General features: G+C 47.0%; 1 protein-coding gene and 1 long non-coding RNA gene across 14 annotated transcripts in view; one reads left to right on the forward strand and one right to left on the reverse strand.

Annotated features, from left to right (window-relative positions):
• Positions 1-4,105: 4,105 nt before the first annotated feature.
• Positions 4,106-15,390, reverse strand: LOC103350899 (uncharacterized). 9 transcript variants are annotated; one of them, XR_518745.5, is made up of 4 exons: positions 15,238-15,378; positions 13,608-13,700; positions 6,547-6,616; positions 4,106-5,010 (listed from the first exon to the last, which is right to left on the reverse strand). It is a non-coding gene; the product is annotated as an uncharacterized LOC103350899 (long non-coding RNA). The 9 variants fall into 9 exon arrangements; XR_016219127.1 differs by lacking the exon at positions 15,238-15,378 and adding an exon at positions 14,644-14,843 and having other exon boundaries at positions 4,106-4,995; XR_016219126.1 differs by lacking the exon at positions 15,238-15,378 and adding an exon at positions 14,644-14,843.
• The window catches only part of UPF2 (UPF2 regulator of nonsense mediated mRNA decay), a 133,350-nt gene continuing 131,767 nt past the window's right edge, over positions 14,817-16,399 (forward strand). For 2 of the 5 annotated variants that reach the window (XM_008268083.5, XM_089311762.1), the window contains exon 1: positions 15,310-15,442. In XM_008268083.5, the coding sequence (XP_008266305.1) occupies positions 15,386-15,442 (57 nt within the window). In that variant the 5' untranslated portion in view covers positions 15,310-15,385. Of the gene's footprint in view, positions 15,111-15,309; positions 15,443-16,399 lie in introns of those variants that run through there. The other 3 variants (XM_008268086.5, XM_008268084.5, XM_089311761.1) reach the window with 3 other exon arrangements.

Here is a 16,399-nt window from a genome sequence, read left to right on the forward strand (position 1 = left end):
GCGCCAGTCATAGTGGCCATTTTGGGGGTGAACCAATGGAAAAGGAAGACCCCTCTCTCTCTCTCTCTCTCTCTCTCACTGTCTAACTCTGCCTGTCAAAAAAAATACCTCTTTATTTCCTGGCTTTTATTTTGAAAAACATTTATTTATTATTTTTATGTATTTGAAAGGCAGAATGACCGGGGTTGGGGAGAGAGAAAGAGAGAGAAATGACTATATTCTGGTTCACTTCCCAAATACCTGAGATGGCTGGGGCTGGACAATGGCCAGAGCCAGGAGTTGGGAACACAGCCCAGGTCTCCCATGGGGGTTGCAGGAACCCAATTACTAGAGCCATTAATACTGCCTCCCAGGGTCTGCATTAAGCTGGAATCAAGAACTCAAGCTAGGAATCGAACTGATGTGGAATCCAGGCATCTTAACTACTAAGCTAAACACCCCCTTTGCCAAAATAAGTCTTTAAAAAAAAAAAAAAGATTTATCTATCTATTTGAAAGGCAGTTACAGAGAGGCAGAGGCGGTGGGGGGTGGCGAGGGAAGGAGGGAGAGAAAGAGAGAGAGAGAGAGAGAGAGAGAGAGAGAGAGAGGTAGTCCATCCACTGGCTCACTCTCCAGATGGCTGCAATGGCTCTGTCTCCTATGCGGGTGCCGGGGCCCAAGGACTTGAGCCATCTTCTGCTTTGCCAGGCTATAGCAGAGAGCTGGATTGAAAGTGGAGCTGCCTCGCTGGCGCCGCGGCTCACTAGGCTAATCCTCCGCCTAGCGGCGCCGGCACACCAGGTTCTAGTCCCGATCGGGGTGCTGGATTCTGTCCCAGTTGCCCCTCTTCCAGGCCAGCTCTCTGCTGTGGCCAGGGAGTGCAGTGGAGGATGGCCCAAGTGCTTGGGCCCTGCACCCCATGGGAGACCAGGAGAAGCACCTGGCTCCTGGATCAGCGCAGTGTGCCTGCTGCGGCAGCCATTGGAGGGTGAACCAGCGGCAAAGGAAGACCTTTCTCTCTGTCTCTCTCTCTCACTGTCCACTCTGCCTGTCAAAAAAAAAAAAAAAAAAAAATAGTGGAGCAGCCGGGACTTGAACTGGCGCCCACGTGGGATGCTGGCACTGCAGGTGGCAGCTCTACCCACTAAGTCCAGCGCTGTCCCCCAAAATAAGTCTTTTCTTATTTTATGGTCTGCTTGTGTTAACAGAATCTATTATCATGTGTGTGGTATTGGTTGTGTTTTATAAGGTGGGGGGAACATCCTAGAAGATCAGGAACTAGCTAAGACTGTGAACAATTGCATCAGAGAGCCCTGAGCTGAGATTCTATTTAGTGGTTGTGTGATCCTGGTACATTTTTTTTAAAAGATTTATTTATTTATCTGAAAGAGTTACAGAGAGAAGGAGAGGCAGAGAGGTCTTCCATCCACTGTTTCACTCCCCAATATTGGCCACAACAGCCAGAGCTGCGCTGATCCAAAGCCAGGAGCCAGGAGCTTCTTTGAGGTCTCTCACAAGGGGGCAGGGGCCCAAGGACTTGGGCCATCTTCTACTGTTTCCCAGGCCATAGCAGAGAGCTGGATCGGAAGTGGAGCAACTGGGACTCAACTGGTGCCCATATGGGATGCCACGATGGCAGGTGGCAGCTTTACCTGCTATACCACAGTGCTGGCCCCTAGTGCATCTTAAACTGTGCTAAGCCTTAATTTCCTCATCAGAATAGGTGAAACAGCATCTATGAAATTGAATCACTGGTGGATTAACGCCTGGCCCACACTAAGATACAGGCGTCTATTCCTCTCTCTTCATCTATCCATCCAACCTCTCAGTGTTAGCTTTAACAGAAGTCATAAAAAGAAGTATAGAATCTTATATACTCTCTTTTAAGAGCTGGAATACTGCTTGGCAAATAAAGCAAAACTCCAGACTACGGTTATCTCCTCTAAAGTACCGTCTTTTATTGACTCGTGTTTAATCTTATACACTCCTGCTTCAGCATACAGATTTCTGACTCTCCCCTAGGAAAGCATTCAGTTATAATCATTATATCAAAATGTTATTAAATGTGTTCTACAGCCCTAGGACACAGAGATTAACGAGATATAATCCACAGCTTCGAGGAGCCTACAGTTTTATGGGAAACACAAATACAAACAAATTATTCCACTAGAACATAATGAATGTTATAATTTGAGTGGCTGATCAGAGGTTGCTATGGGAACCCAGGTGGAGGCAGGAACCTAATTCAATACATGTAGGGGGAGAGGGAGGGCTATAAAGAAGAATGGTTTCCTTGAGGAAATACTACTTGACCTAACTAGTTCGGAAATGTTTGTGGAATCACGGGCACTACAGGTGATGGCATAACATGTACTCTGAAGAAAGACGGCCAGTCTATGCAGACTACTTGTTAAACTTGGACATGTTGGGAGATAGCAGGAAATGAAACTCCACGTATGGACAAGAGTCCATGACTAAGAGCATCTGTTTATTCTGGGGCCTGTACTGTGGCTCAGTGGGTAAAGTCTCAGCTTGAGATGCTGGCACTCCATAGCAGAGCACTGGTTCAAGTCCTGGCTGCTCCACTTCTGATCCAGCTCCCTGCTAACGTGCCTGGGAAAGCAGTGGAAGATGGCCCAAGTGCTTGGTACCCTGGAGCTGTGTGGGAGACCCAGAAAAGCTCCTGGCTCCTGGCTTCAGATCAGCTCAGCTCCAACCATTGTGACCATTTGGGGAGTAAATCAACAGACTGTCTCTCTGTCTCAACTCTCTGTCTCTCCTTTTCTCTGCAACTCTACCTCTAAATATATAAAATCTTAAAGAAAAAAAAAACATACTGGTTATATTTGTATAAGGGATGAGGCATGAGGAGTGTGGTACCATTAGGTAGAATATCAACAGGAACAGTAGATGAAGTGGGAGTGGAGTATTAAGTCATTTTTGGATGCTTTAGGTTTGAAGTATACAGGGACTATTTCATCACAGATGTTTTACACCAGGGACCTAGAAATGTAGGTTAGAAATTCAGTAATTAAGACTGATTAGATGAGAAAGGGTTAGCTTTCTCACTGTTTACCCACTAGTTCCCGCAGAGAATATGAGGTGGGTGTTCTACTGGGTAATATGAAGTAAAAGCAGACACTAGAAATCATGATATTTACAAGCCTCTGTCATTGTAAAGTTCATTGTCTTCGTACAGATTCTTTATGCTTGGAATGAAAGTTTTCAAGTGCATTGGTTTCTCACTATTGTTAAGAAAGGATGCGGGGCCGGCGCTGTGGTAAAGCTGCCGCCTGAAGTGCTGGCATCCCATATGAGCGCTGCTCCACTTCCCATCCAGCTCTCTGCTGTGGCCTGGGAAAGCAGTGGAAGATGGCCCAAGTCCTTGGGCCCCTGCACCCTCATGGAAGACCCAGAGGAAGCTCCTGGCTCCTGGCTTCGGATCAGCTCAGCTATGGCTGTTGTGGCCAATTGGGGAGTGAACCAGCGGATCCATCTCAACCTGGTAATCATGGAAACCCTCATGTAGACAGAGGGAAAGCTATCCGAAAACTTTCTCCAGAGACATATCATGAAGAGGAAGGTATTTGAGGAAATAGGTAGCCTACTCTAGCTTCAATTAGTAAAACTAAACATTGGCTTCTAAAAGGCAGAAGCTGGATTTACTCAGTTCCCCACAGTCCACATCACCCTTTTAGTTTGGGTCAGTGGGCAAATGTGGTGGCTAGAGCTGGTTCCCTTTTTTCTCCTTAAAACTCAAGGCTTGCCCTGTCTTATATTGTAATCTTCTTCCCTTGCCTTTGCTTTCTTCTGTGAAGCAACTACATGATGGCTACATTTTACCAGCAAAATAGTATCATTTACATTTCTGTATAGAGGTTTTATTTTTTCATATAGTACCATTCTGTCAATTGGAGCAAGTAGAAACAAAAGGGTATTTTTGAGTATTTTCTCAAATAACGAAATTAAACATATGCTTAATATTATTTTCAAAAGTTAATGAAATTTCAATTATTATATGAATGCAATATTATATGATGACCTTGCTATGGGTGAAAGGGTGGCATAGAAAGTATTACCCTGGTTCATTGTCTCACATGGAAGAATTTCCAAGCATACTAGCAGAGAGATTTAAAAACAAGATTTATTAGAGTCAGAGACCTCCAGCCAGAGGAATGGCGGGGTGGGGAAGGGGAGGGGAGCTCCAAGAAACGCAAAACCCAAAGCGGCTGGTGGTACTGAGGTTTTAAGCACAATTTTGGGGGAGAGAGATAAAAACCTTATCAGCTTGACATTCAGTTACAAGGTGGGGACAAAACCCACCAAAAACCCGATTATTTTCAATCTTTTTTGCCCTGTCTTGCTCATAAAAAACAAACAAACAAACAAAACGCCATCCAGAAGGGTAGGATAGGTAATTTGTTTTCTTTCTTTCTTTTTAGAAAACTTTATTTAATAAATATAAATTTAAAAAGTACAACTTTTGGATTATAGCAGCTTTTCCCCCCATAACCTCCCTCCCACCTGCAAACTATCCCATCTCCTACTCTGTCTCCCATCCCATCTTTCATTAAGATTCATTTTTAATTATCTTTATATACAGGTAACTTGTTTTCACAATACACTGTGAGCTCAGGAGGATGGAATTCCCACTCCCTTGCTATTCTTACAGTAAAATTGGAAGCTTCCAAGGAGTGGGCAGGCAGGTACTTTTGACCTTGTTAAAGATAACTTTTGGGGAAAGCAAGCATTTTGCACCCTAAATTTCCACGGGGACCAAGCTGTGTATTAACCTGCCTGACTCCTCACGTTCCCTCCCCCAGAAGAATGGACCCTAACTTCTGTTAGGGGAACTGGGCGATGACTGCTCTTGGCTTCTTCAAGCTGAGTAGGGGTGGAATCAAGACAGGCTTCCAGCAGGAGGAGGTTTCTCGAGGGAGAGGCAGTGCCAGCCTGCAGACTGCTTCCGTCCAAGGTTTCATGTGCATGGCCATCTAGAATTTCACTGTTTCAAGTCTGGAGAAAACAAATCTAACAAGCAGATTAAATTCACAGGGTCTAAAACAAAGGAGAGAGTCGTTATGACTTCCACTACCTGGCTGGCCTGGGAGGAGAGCTGGCCTGAATAGAAGCAAGGTGACATCTTTAAAAGGAAATTTACAGTTAAGCCTACAGTGTTACTGACTCTACTTGGCCATCTCCCCAACAGTGGTGGTTACGTTTTAAGCTGTGCCAAGTGAAGGGCTTTTTCCAGCTTAGAACCAATAGGGTCTGTGTCTCTGACCCAGGAGTCCTCCAACCCCCAGGGCAGCTCTGTTTCCAGTGACCCAGCTCTTGGCTGGCAGAGCTGCCAGGACTGTGCATAAGCTGACTTCTGCTGAAGCCCTGGCTTTCCACATGGAAAACCAATGCCGTTTGTGGTGGACTGGCTTACTGGGTCTCCTTGATGGCAGATCACTGTGGAAAGTGGCCAATAATTGGCCTGCCACCTATCCCTACATTGCTTCTGCTGCCTAGCTTGCTCCTCTTCCTCCTGGTTTCTGGTAAAGTAGACCAGAGGAAACCTTTAAGAGGATGCAAGTCAAGTGGGTGCTCAGTCCCATTCCTAATTTTTGGTGGCCTAAGCTAGAAATCTATAGTCACAGGCATGTTCTGACAGTGGTTTTTCTGTGAAGCAGACAATGCCCATGAAGAAAGCTATGTTCTCATTTTAACATAAAACAATGATGACCATCTTATCTATAAAATTTGAAGTCATTAGTCAAATTTTCTCTCCCTTTGTTTGGTTTGAAAACAGAGGTTTTTCCTGTTTACTGTGCTCACGGTGATAAATATCTAGCTGTGAAAAATCACAATTTCTTCTATATGTAGCCAGGCTCTTACAGAAAATTGTTAGCCATCCCTTTTATAAGGTCTAAAGACCAAACCATGCATCTCAACGGAGAGTCCTTTGGAACAGAATCAGTTTACCACCTTGAAGAGATGAAACTAGTCAGGATTCCTAGATTGCTTACGCTTAGTAACTTGATAGTAACTGAGAACCTAGCAAACAACTTTAACTGTTAAACAATGTACAAAAACATTTAGCAAAATGTCCAATGCTTTCTAGAAATTTCGAGACAACAGTACATGTATTTGGAAACATCTCTTAAATACCTAACACAGCATAACTTGTTTGACCAGCAAACCCAATCACAAGAATGCCAATGGCTTAAATATGTTTAGCTTCTTCCTACCAACAAATTTAAAATACAGAGATTTATTTAAGTTACATGAACCAAAAAAGGTATCTTTGATTAATTTAGTAGTTTAAATTTATAAGCGAATTTATATCTAGGCAAATTAAAACAGAGCTCTTAATAAAATTTCCCATGTAGACATACAATATGTACACACATTTAACAAAATAAGATAGAATAATAAAGACATTTCAGTAATAGCTTCTTAAAATCTTTAACTTTTTTCTTAAATTACCATGAGTTGATAAGAATTACTTCCTGCTCTTGGTAATCTGAATTAACCATACTTTCTCTCAGTTGGAACCTATAGTCCAACTATAGGCTTTACCTGTTTTCAGAACTGCCCCAAAGAGGTCAGGGATACAATAGAGGTCAGGGAAAATGAAGTCCTTTGCAATCTGAAAGAGGACACATTTAAACACAGAACCAACAATGTTTTAACTTCATAAGCAATAAACCTGATTTTTAGTGTTTGGAGAATACAAAACTGTGGATGACAAAAGACTTGAAATAGCCATGTTTAAAAATTATAAACTCATTACCCAACAAGAAGAGGCACTTGCTGACTTCACACAGGATTTCTGAAAGCACCTGTATGATTTTTTTTTTTTTTTTGACAGGCAGAGTGGACAGTGAGAGAGAGAGACAGAGAGAAAGGTCTTCCTTTAGCTGTTGGTTCACCCTCCAATGGCCGCCGCGGCCGGCGCGTTGCAGCCAGCACACTGCGCTGATCCGATGGCAGGAGCCAGGTACTTATCCTGGTCTCCCATGGGGTGCAGGGCCCAAGCACTTGGGCCATCCTCCACTGCACTCCCTGGCCACAGCAGACAGCTGGCCTGAAGAGAGGCAACCGGGACAGAATCCAGCACCCCGACCAGGACTAGAACCTGGTGTGCTGGTGCCACAGGCGGAGGATTAGCCTAGTGAGCTGCGGCGCCGGCCCGCACCTGTATGATTTTATAAAGCATGTAACCCTTTTAGGTCTCTGTTACTGATTTGCTTATTAATAATCTGAAATATTAACAAGTTGTGTGGGCTCTTGCCACATATTCAGAGAATTCTGAATACTGGCACAAATAAACCAGGCAGCGTGATAAGTTTTTTATTTATTTGAAAGAGAGAGAGAGGTAGAGACAGAGAGAGAAGTCTTCCATCTGCTGGTTCACTCCCCAGCTGGCTGCAACGGCCAGAGCTGCACCGATCTGAAGCCAGGAGCCAGGAGATTCTTCCAGGTCTCCCACATGGGTGCAGGGGCCCAAGGACTTGGGCCATCTTCTACTGCTTTCCCAGGCCATAGCAGAGAGCTGGACTGGAAGTGGAGCAGCCAGGACTAGAATCGGCACCCATATGGGATGCTGGTGCTTTAGGCCAGGGCTTTAACCTGCTGAGCCACAACGCCGGCCCCAGCATGATAAGTTTTAAGCTTTTTATTTAGTGAGAGAAATGCATAGGAGAATGAGGCTCTATATATAAGAGAAAGAGAAATCTGGATTCATACTGAGCAGAGAAGCCAGCCACGTGGGGGAGCATGCAGGCTGGAAGGCATGGAGCAGGTGTCCCAAAGGCCATGCGCCTCAAAGGCACGGGGCAACAGGCGGATCCAGGGAAAGGGGAAAAAGGCAAAAAGGGCAGAAGAGCAAATCGGCAGGGCCCACCGTGTTTCAGGCCTTCAATCCACTTCCAAAGAGGAGTGTTTAATTATCCTGATTGGCCGGTGGGCACACAGGGGTGGTCAGGTAGGGGCATGAGGTCACAGAGAAGGTGTGGTGAAGGCGTGGTCTTCTGGCTCACAAACCTGATCAATTTTATCCTGTATGCCTCCCTACAACATCTGGGCCTTTCTCATTAAGATAACCATCATGTTCGATAACAACACAACAAGATCATTAAACTTCTGTAACTTTTGGACATTTATATCAGTAGCTTTTCACATTATCAAAACTTAAAATTTAGCACCATTTCCCATCTTGATAGCACCTTTAATATAATCCAAATAGCCTTATTGGTGTTTCTGCAAGATGAGGCATATATCCTTTGACATTTCCAGGGAACCAACTGGAAATAGCAAAGTCCAAGAAATTTAGAACTTTGGTTTTTTTGAATGCCTATCAAAGATGCTAAGAAGGTTTAAAATATCCAGGAGAAACAGGATCCTTAACATCATGACATAATATAGACCCAATCTGATCACTGTTACAAAGTGATTACTCAAACGCTATAGAATGAGTATATATTCAAACAAACCATAACTATTACTTAAAAAAAAAAAAAAAAAACCACTCAGTTTTTTTTTTTTTTTTTTTTTTTTTTTGACAGGCAGATTGGACAGTGAGAGAGAGACAGAGAGAAAGGTCTTCCTTCTTCCGTTGGTTCACCCCCCAGTTGCCGCTGCGGCCAGTGTGCTGTGGCCGGCGCACCACGCTGATCCGAAGCCAGGAGCCAGGTGTTTCTCCTGGTTTCCCATGCGGGTGCAGGGCTCAAGGACTTGGGCCATCCTCCACTGCACTCCCAGGCCACAGCAGAGAATCCGGCGCCCTGACCGGGACTAGAACCCGGTGTGCCGGCGGAGGATTAGCCTATTGAGCCGCAGCACCGGCCAGCTGTTTTTAAACAATCAGAACTTAACAGAGACATTAAGAACACAATAGATTAGTTCAGCAGAACACAAAATCTGTTTCATTTGTCACCCCAAAATTTGGAAAATAAAATAAAACCTTAAATGTAAGAGTTAGCACATAGAATCATCCCATAACTTGGAATAATTTTAACAGAGTCAGAACTAGTGATGAGAAAATAGCTTACTGGAGCTGGCTAGAAAACTGACAGAGTCACCAATTAAACAAAAACTATTAAAAGGAGATGCTCCAGTTTTAAAATAGACTTTTAAGACTATTTCAAAATATTTTCTAATATGTATTGCAAAAAATACCCCTATATCTTTAACAGAGGGTCAGATTCTAATTCTATGTCAAATAAAAAGATTAATAGCTTTTGTATCCAAAAATTTCTTTCATAACTTCTGTGACTTCCTCACACCTTCTGCAACTTAAACCTTTCTATCTTTTCCATTCCAGTCTAGAATAAACTAGCCATTAGGATAAATTTTTTTAAATCTTTCTTTCTTTAAGATTTATTCATTCTACTTGAAAGCCAGAGTTAGAGAGAGAGGGGAGGGGGTGAAGATCCTCTATCCACTGGTTCACTCCCCAGATGGCCGCAATGGCCAGAGCTGTGCAGATCCAAGGCCAGGAGCCAGGAGCTTCCTCCAGGTCTTACCACACAGGTTTAGTGGCCCAAGGACTTGGACCATTTTCTACTGCTTTCCCAGGCCATAGCAGAGAGCCAGATCAGAAGTGGAGCAGCTGAGACTTGAACCTATGCCCATATGGATGCCGGCACTGCAGGTGGCAGCTTTACCTGCTATACCACAGGCTGGCCCCCTTTCTTTCTTTTTTAACCTTTCTTACCAAGAACAAATTTTTACCTGTGACCTTTTTCCATCTGCTGATTTCCTTGATTTACATTTTGAAATAACCCTTTAAAACCTCCAAATTAAAACATTTTCTAAATAAGATTACACATTGAATTTCAACCGTAGTTACTATCAAGCAGTGTTGAACTATTTTTCAAAAGAGAGACATTCCTTTAAACCCAATGTCCATTGATAGGTGAATCAAATTCTTACGCATGATATTGTTATTTACCAAAGACATCTTCTTAGACTCTAACTGAATTTGAGTCTAGTTTTCTTTTTTTAAAATTAAAAAAAAAATTTTTTTTGACAGGCAGAGTGGACAGTGAGAGAGGGAGAGAGACAGAGAGAAAGGTCTTCCTTTGGCCGTTGGTTCACCCTCCAATGGCCACCGCGGCTGGTGTGCTGCAGCCGGCGCATCGCGCTGATCTGAAGGCAGGAGCCAGGTGCTTCTCATGGTCTCCCATGGGGTGCAGGGCCCAAGCACTTGGGCCATCCTCCACTGCACTCCCTGGCCACAGCAGAGAGCTGGCCTGGAAGAGGGGCAACCGGGACAGAACCCGGTATGCCGGTGCCACAAGGTGGAGGATTAGCCTATTGAGCCACGGCGCTGGCTGAGTCCAGTTTTCTTTTTGACCCAAAGAGCACCTTAGGTCAGGGATGCCCTAGTCAGCAGTTAGTTACTTAGGACCACCTCTGAAACAAAAAGTTCAGGCCCTGCCAGACAGGTCCCAAGGGTGACTGTGGGCTAGGGGCCGATGTGCCAGGGACCAGAAGTGCACTGGAGATTGTTCATCATTATGTTAGGTTTAATGGGAGGGGGCAGCCATCAGAGCAGATGGGCACGCCGCCAGAGATCCTAAGGAGATGTGAGAGGTGACAGAAGAAAGGGCAACGACCTACAAGGGGGCTCCTGTAAGAGCCTGTGAAGAGGCAGAGTAGAAGGGAAAAACCCTGGAGGCCCCTGCAAAGAGCCAATAACCTTATTATCCCAAAACCAAAAGTCAGTACTGGAAGTGTCTAATCGTGGGGCTGTCAGTCAAACCACTCTCAGCGATGAGGAGTCAGCTCAGGAAGTGTCTCAAGAAGTCCACAACTTTATCACATGGATTCATCCATATATATTCAATAGCATCTGAGGTTACCGGACCTTGATTCTTGCCTAGAAACCCCTGGGCAAAATTACAACAGTGGGGGCAATGGTCACCTGATAACAACTCTGCTCCACTGGGATTAAAACCACAACAGGGGCTGGCACTGTGGCACAGCAGGTGAAAGCCCCAGCCTGCAGTGCTGACATCCCGTATGGGCGCCGGTTCAAGTCCCGGCTGCTCCATTTCCGATCCAGCTCTCTGCTATAGCCTGGGAAAGCAGTAGAAGATGGACCAAGTCCTTGGGCCCCTGCACCCCCAAGGGAGACCCAGAAGAAGTTCCTGGCTCCTGGTTTTGGATCAGCTCAGCTCTGGCCATTGCGGTCATTTGGGGATTGAACCAGTGGATGGAAGACCTCTCTCTCTCTCTCTCTAGCTCTACCTCTCTTAACTCTGTCTTTCAAATAAATAGTTTTTTTAAAAATAGTTAAAAGCCACAACATAGTGAAATGTGATAATAGAGGGACCCTGGTGACTCACTAAATAGACCCAGGACCCTGTGACACTTTGGAAAAGAATGTAATGCATACTGGAGCACATGCAGGGAAATGGAGGCAGCGTAGAGGGGCTGGCACTTCTCACAACTCACTTAGGCTAATTCCTCCATCCTCTAGCTTGTAGCCAGGACTAGTGGTACAGAAAAAGAGCAGGAGTTTTTCTTTAAGCTCAAGGGTCAAATGAGTCCCAAAGTCTAAGGCTGCATCCCTGGGGAATGCCTACTGTAATCAGAGTATAAAAATGAAGCGTCTCTCAGTTCCTATCTCTCCCGAATTTGCAACGTCTCTCAAAACCGTCTCACTGCCTGTGGCAACCAGCCATGCACTGAAGTCCACAGGGTAGGAAGGTGAGGGTGGGATCAGCACCCATGCTCGCTCAGCCTCCCACGCCTGTAACTTCAGGCATGTATTTGTCAGCATAGCACACACATGGAGTGATCGGTTCCCTTTACCAGTGGTGTGCTAGACTGGGCCTCTGCCTGGTCAAATATATACTGTCGCTTTGTTCCTTGCATGAAGAAAAATAGTTGTTCTATGCCACAGTGTTGAGTCTTATCTAATAAGTCTGATTCCGACAATGACCCTTCATGGCAAGAGCCTTAGCAAACAAAGGTGCTTCAAGCTAGAGTTTGGAGAGAGGGTACCAGTCATGGCTACCACCTAGGTTGGTGACTGGCAGGTGAAGGGATAAAGAAGCAGAGTGAGGGAACAAACGTGCTCCCCAGTAAACTTCCCTGAGGTAGGTACTATGTAGGAAGGACCAGACAGAAGTGACCCAAAAGACAAGGAAGACAGGGGATACCAGAGACATGCCGAGACTCGTCTACACAAGTTCAGACAACATGGGGACTGCATCTAATGGGAGTCTAGATCAAAAAGCTACCTGTCTGCAAACAGGCTAATAAAACTTTAACCCAGAGCTAATGAACAAAATATCTAGGAAATACTGGCTAACACGACCAAAAATTAGTTTGTAGAGACTGAGGAGACCTGGCGAAGTGCAGAAAGCATTTAGAGGAACAGAGAGAGATGGAGATCTTTTGGGATCTGGGTAAAGGAAAAACTCCTTGAGGCATGGAGCCTGGAGCCCATGGCCTCGTCCCAAGCTGCACCTAGTCCCACCAACAAACTTATCTCTGAAGAAATAAGAAAAGAATGTAGTTTTTGGCCAACACTAACAGGCTCTCGGGGCCTGGTGTCCAGTCAGGGACTCCTTAGAAAATGCCTTCTCCCAGTCCCACGCGAAAGGCCAATGCACACTGGAGAAGAGAGGGGTTAAAACAGAGTCTGCCCTGGCCCTAATCAGCAAGCCTGGCCCTTAAGTCTGAAGTCCGGCAGCCACGCTAATCACTTTTAACTGGCTGACAGGGACCCGGTGTTTTTGAGAAAATGGGAGCTGCTATAGAGGAGAGTTAAACTTTCAAAAACAAAAACAAAAACCATCTGGTGAGATGATCCAACGCTGACTACAGTCGAACTTGAGTGGGAGCGGGATCCGAGTCACGGTGCCAAAATGTTACAGGTAAAATGGCAGCAGTGTAGATAGTATTACCTTGGTTCTTTGTCTCACATGGAAGAATTTCCAAGTGGACAGGCAGAGAGATTTAAAAGCAAGATTTATCAGTCAGAGACCTCCAGCCAGAGTGGCCTGGAAGGGGGCTCCAAGGGAGGACAATATCTAAAGTGGCTGGTGGTGGTGGTGGAGTTTTTAAGCACAATTTTGAAAAAATTTTATCAATTACTCTCTCTGTGGTTCAATTTTTATATAATGGGGCTCCTCAATATAAAACAGCAGGGACCAATGCTGAGCCACAGCAGGTTAACGCCCTGGGCCTGAGGCACCAGCATCCCATATAGGCGCCAGTTCTAGTCCTGGCTGCTCCTCTTCCAATCCAGCTCTCTGCTATGGCCTGGGAAAGCAGTAGAAGACGGCTCAAGTCCTTGGGCCCCTGCACCTGCGTGGAAGACTCGGAAAAAGCTCCTGGCTCCTGATCGGCACAGTTCCGGTCGTTGTGGTCGGAAAAAGCTCCTGGCTCCTATCGGCACAGTTCCGGTCGTGTGGTCAATTGGGGAGTGAACCAGCGGATGGGAAGACCTCTCTCTGTGACTCTTTCAAATAAAATAAATAAATCTTAAAAAAAATAAATAAAACAGCAAACACTAAAAAAATTGCTCCTTTCCCCTCTTTCGATCTCGGTATTTCCATAACTTGTAGGTGCTAACCTGACCAAAAGCAAAGGCTGACCTGGTCTAGGATGACAAGACTTACCTATCAACAGAGAAGCAAAGGTTCTTAAAGCAGACATAATGAGACAAGCCTTTGAAGAGAGTTCCGGGTTTTGCAATCACCGGTACGGTGTTTCTGTTTGGAAAGTTTAATTGTTCATCCGTGGTACAGAATGACAGTATTTATCTATCTCTTTTACTACCCTTTCGTGCCTGACCAGTGGGCAGCGTTTGCAAGAGAATTTTTCCCCCTTTCCCTTTAATGCAAAACTTAATCGCCAAACTCAGGATCATTTGCCTTTTGAGAATACATGGGAAGCAAAAACAGCACTAAAGGCTGAAAGCGAGGAAACCTAGAACTGCCTCAAGTCTCTGAGCGGGGCAGCGTCTAAGGCCGGCTCTGCACCGCGGCTCCTCCGGCTCCCACCGCCGCGGACACGAGGTTCCCGAGAGTCGGAGGAAATGAGCCGGGTTTATAAAGTGACGACTCGCGGTCGCGGTCGGAGGGGACCGACAAGGCCAGCCTTTTTCTTTTTTCTTCTTAGGTGATTTCACTCAATTAACTCAGGAATTATAATTTTTTAAAAAGCTTCTTGTTAAAGCTGGGACTTTTCTAAGAACCACATGCGAAAAGCCTTGTTTCTTCTGCACTCTGGATGGTTTCAGGTCGAACTCCTTAAACTGCTTCTGGAAATCCCCCCACGGGACTGTGGCTGTCTTTTAGGGCAACCTTAAATCTAGATCCATTCCTAACCAGTTTCTCCCTTCCTCACCAGCCATATTCTTTCGCTTCCCCAGTTTCCAATTTCCCAAATCTTCAACCTCTCCGAATTAGTCCAATCAAACTTTCCCTTCTTAGACCTCTTCCCTACGTTCTCACCAGGAAACTCCCAGGAGAATCACGTGGCCAAGTTTGTCCTTAACGGCGCTCCGTAGTTCTACTACTCCACCGCCCTCCCCTAGCCGCTGCCAGCTTCGCCCCGCCCCATTCTCGCTCCCCTACCCCCTGCGAAATGCTTGCGCCTGCGCATCTCCAATTCAGGCGCTTTCCCTTTCCTGGCGACCAATCCACTTCCTACCTCCGGTCCTCGAAACACTCCTCCCCTCTACTGGGGCCCTGGCTAGAGGCGCTGGTAGTCGCTGCCCAGTTGATTGCCTGTCTGAAAAAGTCGCTTCTCTCTTCAACTGGGGAATTTGAACGAGCCGCTAAATGAGCGGCACCAACACGAGCCTTTGCTCTAGACCTTTCACCCCGGAGCCAAGCTGAGGGCATCGGCATGCGGGAGGACGGGCGGCCCGGAGCGTTTTCGATCCGGCACTCTCGCGGACAGCTTCTTCCTTTCCCCCCTCCCTCCGCCCCGCCCCCACCCTCAGCCCGGCCGCGCTGGTGAGTGGCGGGCGGGAGAGCGGGCGGGCGGAGGGAGGAGGGGGAGCTGAGGGAAGGCGGGCCCTCGGCTGCGAGAGAGGTGGGGGGAGGGGAGGGGAGAGCCCGAGCGCTGGAGTTGGTGCTGGGAAACCCGGGGCTAATGTTGACAACAGGCTCGAGGTGAGTCCCGGGGAGCCTCCTGCCTCTCCGCGCCAACGACCGGGAGGAAGTAGGGCTGAGGGCGGCTGGGGGGGGGCACCGGCCTGGACTCCTACTCCCTGGGGGGACCCAAAAGGCGACTCCGTACCTCAGCTCTCCGGGGGCGGCGAGCAGTGGAGGGACCGTGTGGGTCCGGCGTCGCCCTCCTCAGACCCCCTCTCCCGGAGGCTTCCTTCAACGCGGGAACCCCGGGCCGTGGCAGGCATGGGGAGCGGGAGAGGAGGTGCCTGCCCCACATGCCTGGGCCGGGCCTCGGCGCTGGAGGCGGGGAGCCTGCCGTGGCCGGGTTGAAGGTGTTTGGGGGCGTGGAGTGAAGCGAGGGGAGGCTGGGGGACGCGCCTGGGGGAGCCGGGAGGACGGCTAAGGCAAGGAGGTGGGCAGGGTGCGTGAGTGGGAGGAGGTGCTGCGGGGCGGGCGTGCGGGACGCGAAGTTAGGATTGGGGCAAGGGTGTCCGGCGAAGGTGACTGTGGATGGCCGAGGGGAGGGGGGGCTTGTGGCGGGCGAGCGGTGTGGGGCCCGAGCTGAGGTTCGGGACAGAGGTGTGTGTCGGGGACGGGGTCCTGGGCGTCTTGGGATGTGGGCGTGGGTGTGTGGTTTACTTCCTTGTAGTCCCTCGGGCTGGTTGATTCTGCGCTTCGCCCTCACCCCCAGGACTCCAGGTGCTTCCTTGTTAGTACCGTGCAACTACGGAGGTGATCCCGGGGTGGCATTGGGTCTCCAGCTCGGCGGAGCGGGGGCCCGCTTTCACATTTGGGGGAACACACGGGAGCGACTGGGCCCTCGGCTCCTTGGCTCCTGATAGGATTTGTACCCAAGTGGAGCGATCGCCGACCCTTGTCATGTATCACGGTCTTTTTCGGTTGTTTTTAAAAATCCGACCAATTGGCAAAGAATACCGTGTTTGATGACATGTCTCAAAATTTTGGGTTAGCCGTTTTCCCCAAGGACACCCTTTTAAAGGGGGAGATAATGCCCTTAGAACATTTTGAATAGCAGGAGTATTTTCAGAGCAGTCTAATTGTGATTTCACACACAATCCATATGGTACTTGCAAACGAGTATCTTTAAAAGAGAAACACTCCAATTCTCTGTGCTTTCTCCGTTAGTCCCACTTTTACTAGTCAAGACGTTTTACTTTCTTTTGGAAGTTCAGAGTATATTTTTTAAAAAAAGCAAAATAATACAGCCCAAGTGTCAGGACACTATTTTGGGAGCTAGAAGGTGGTTTTTTAGCATAGGTTCCTTCTCA

The sequence above is a fragment of the Oryctolagus cuniculus genome, chromosome 13 (genome assembly GCF_051225735.1).
Source record: "Oryctolagus cuniculus isolate XC-2025 breed Fujian yellow rabbit chromosome 13, ASM5122573v1, whole genome shotgun sequence".
NCBI lineage: Eukaryota > Metazoa > Chordata > Mammalia > Lagomorpha > Leporidae > Oryctolagus > Oryctolagus cuniculus.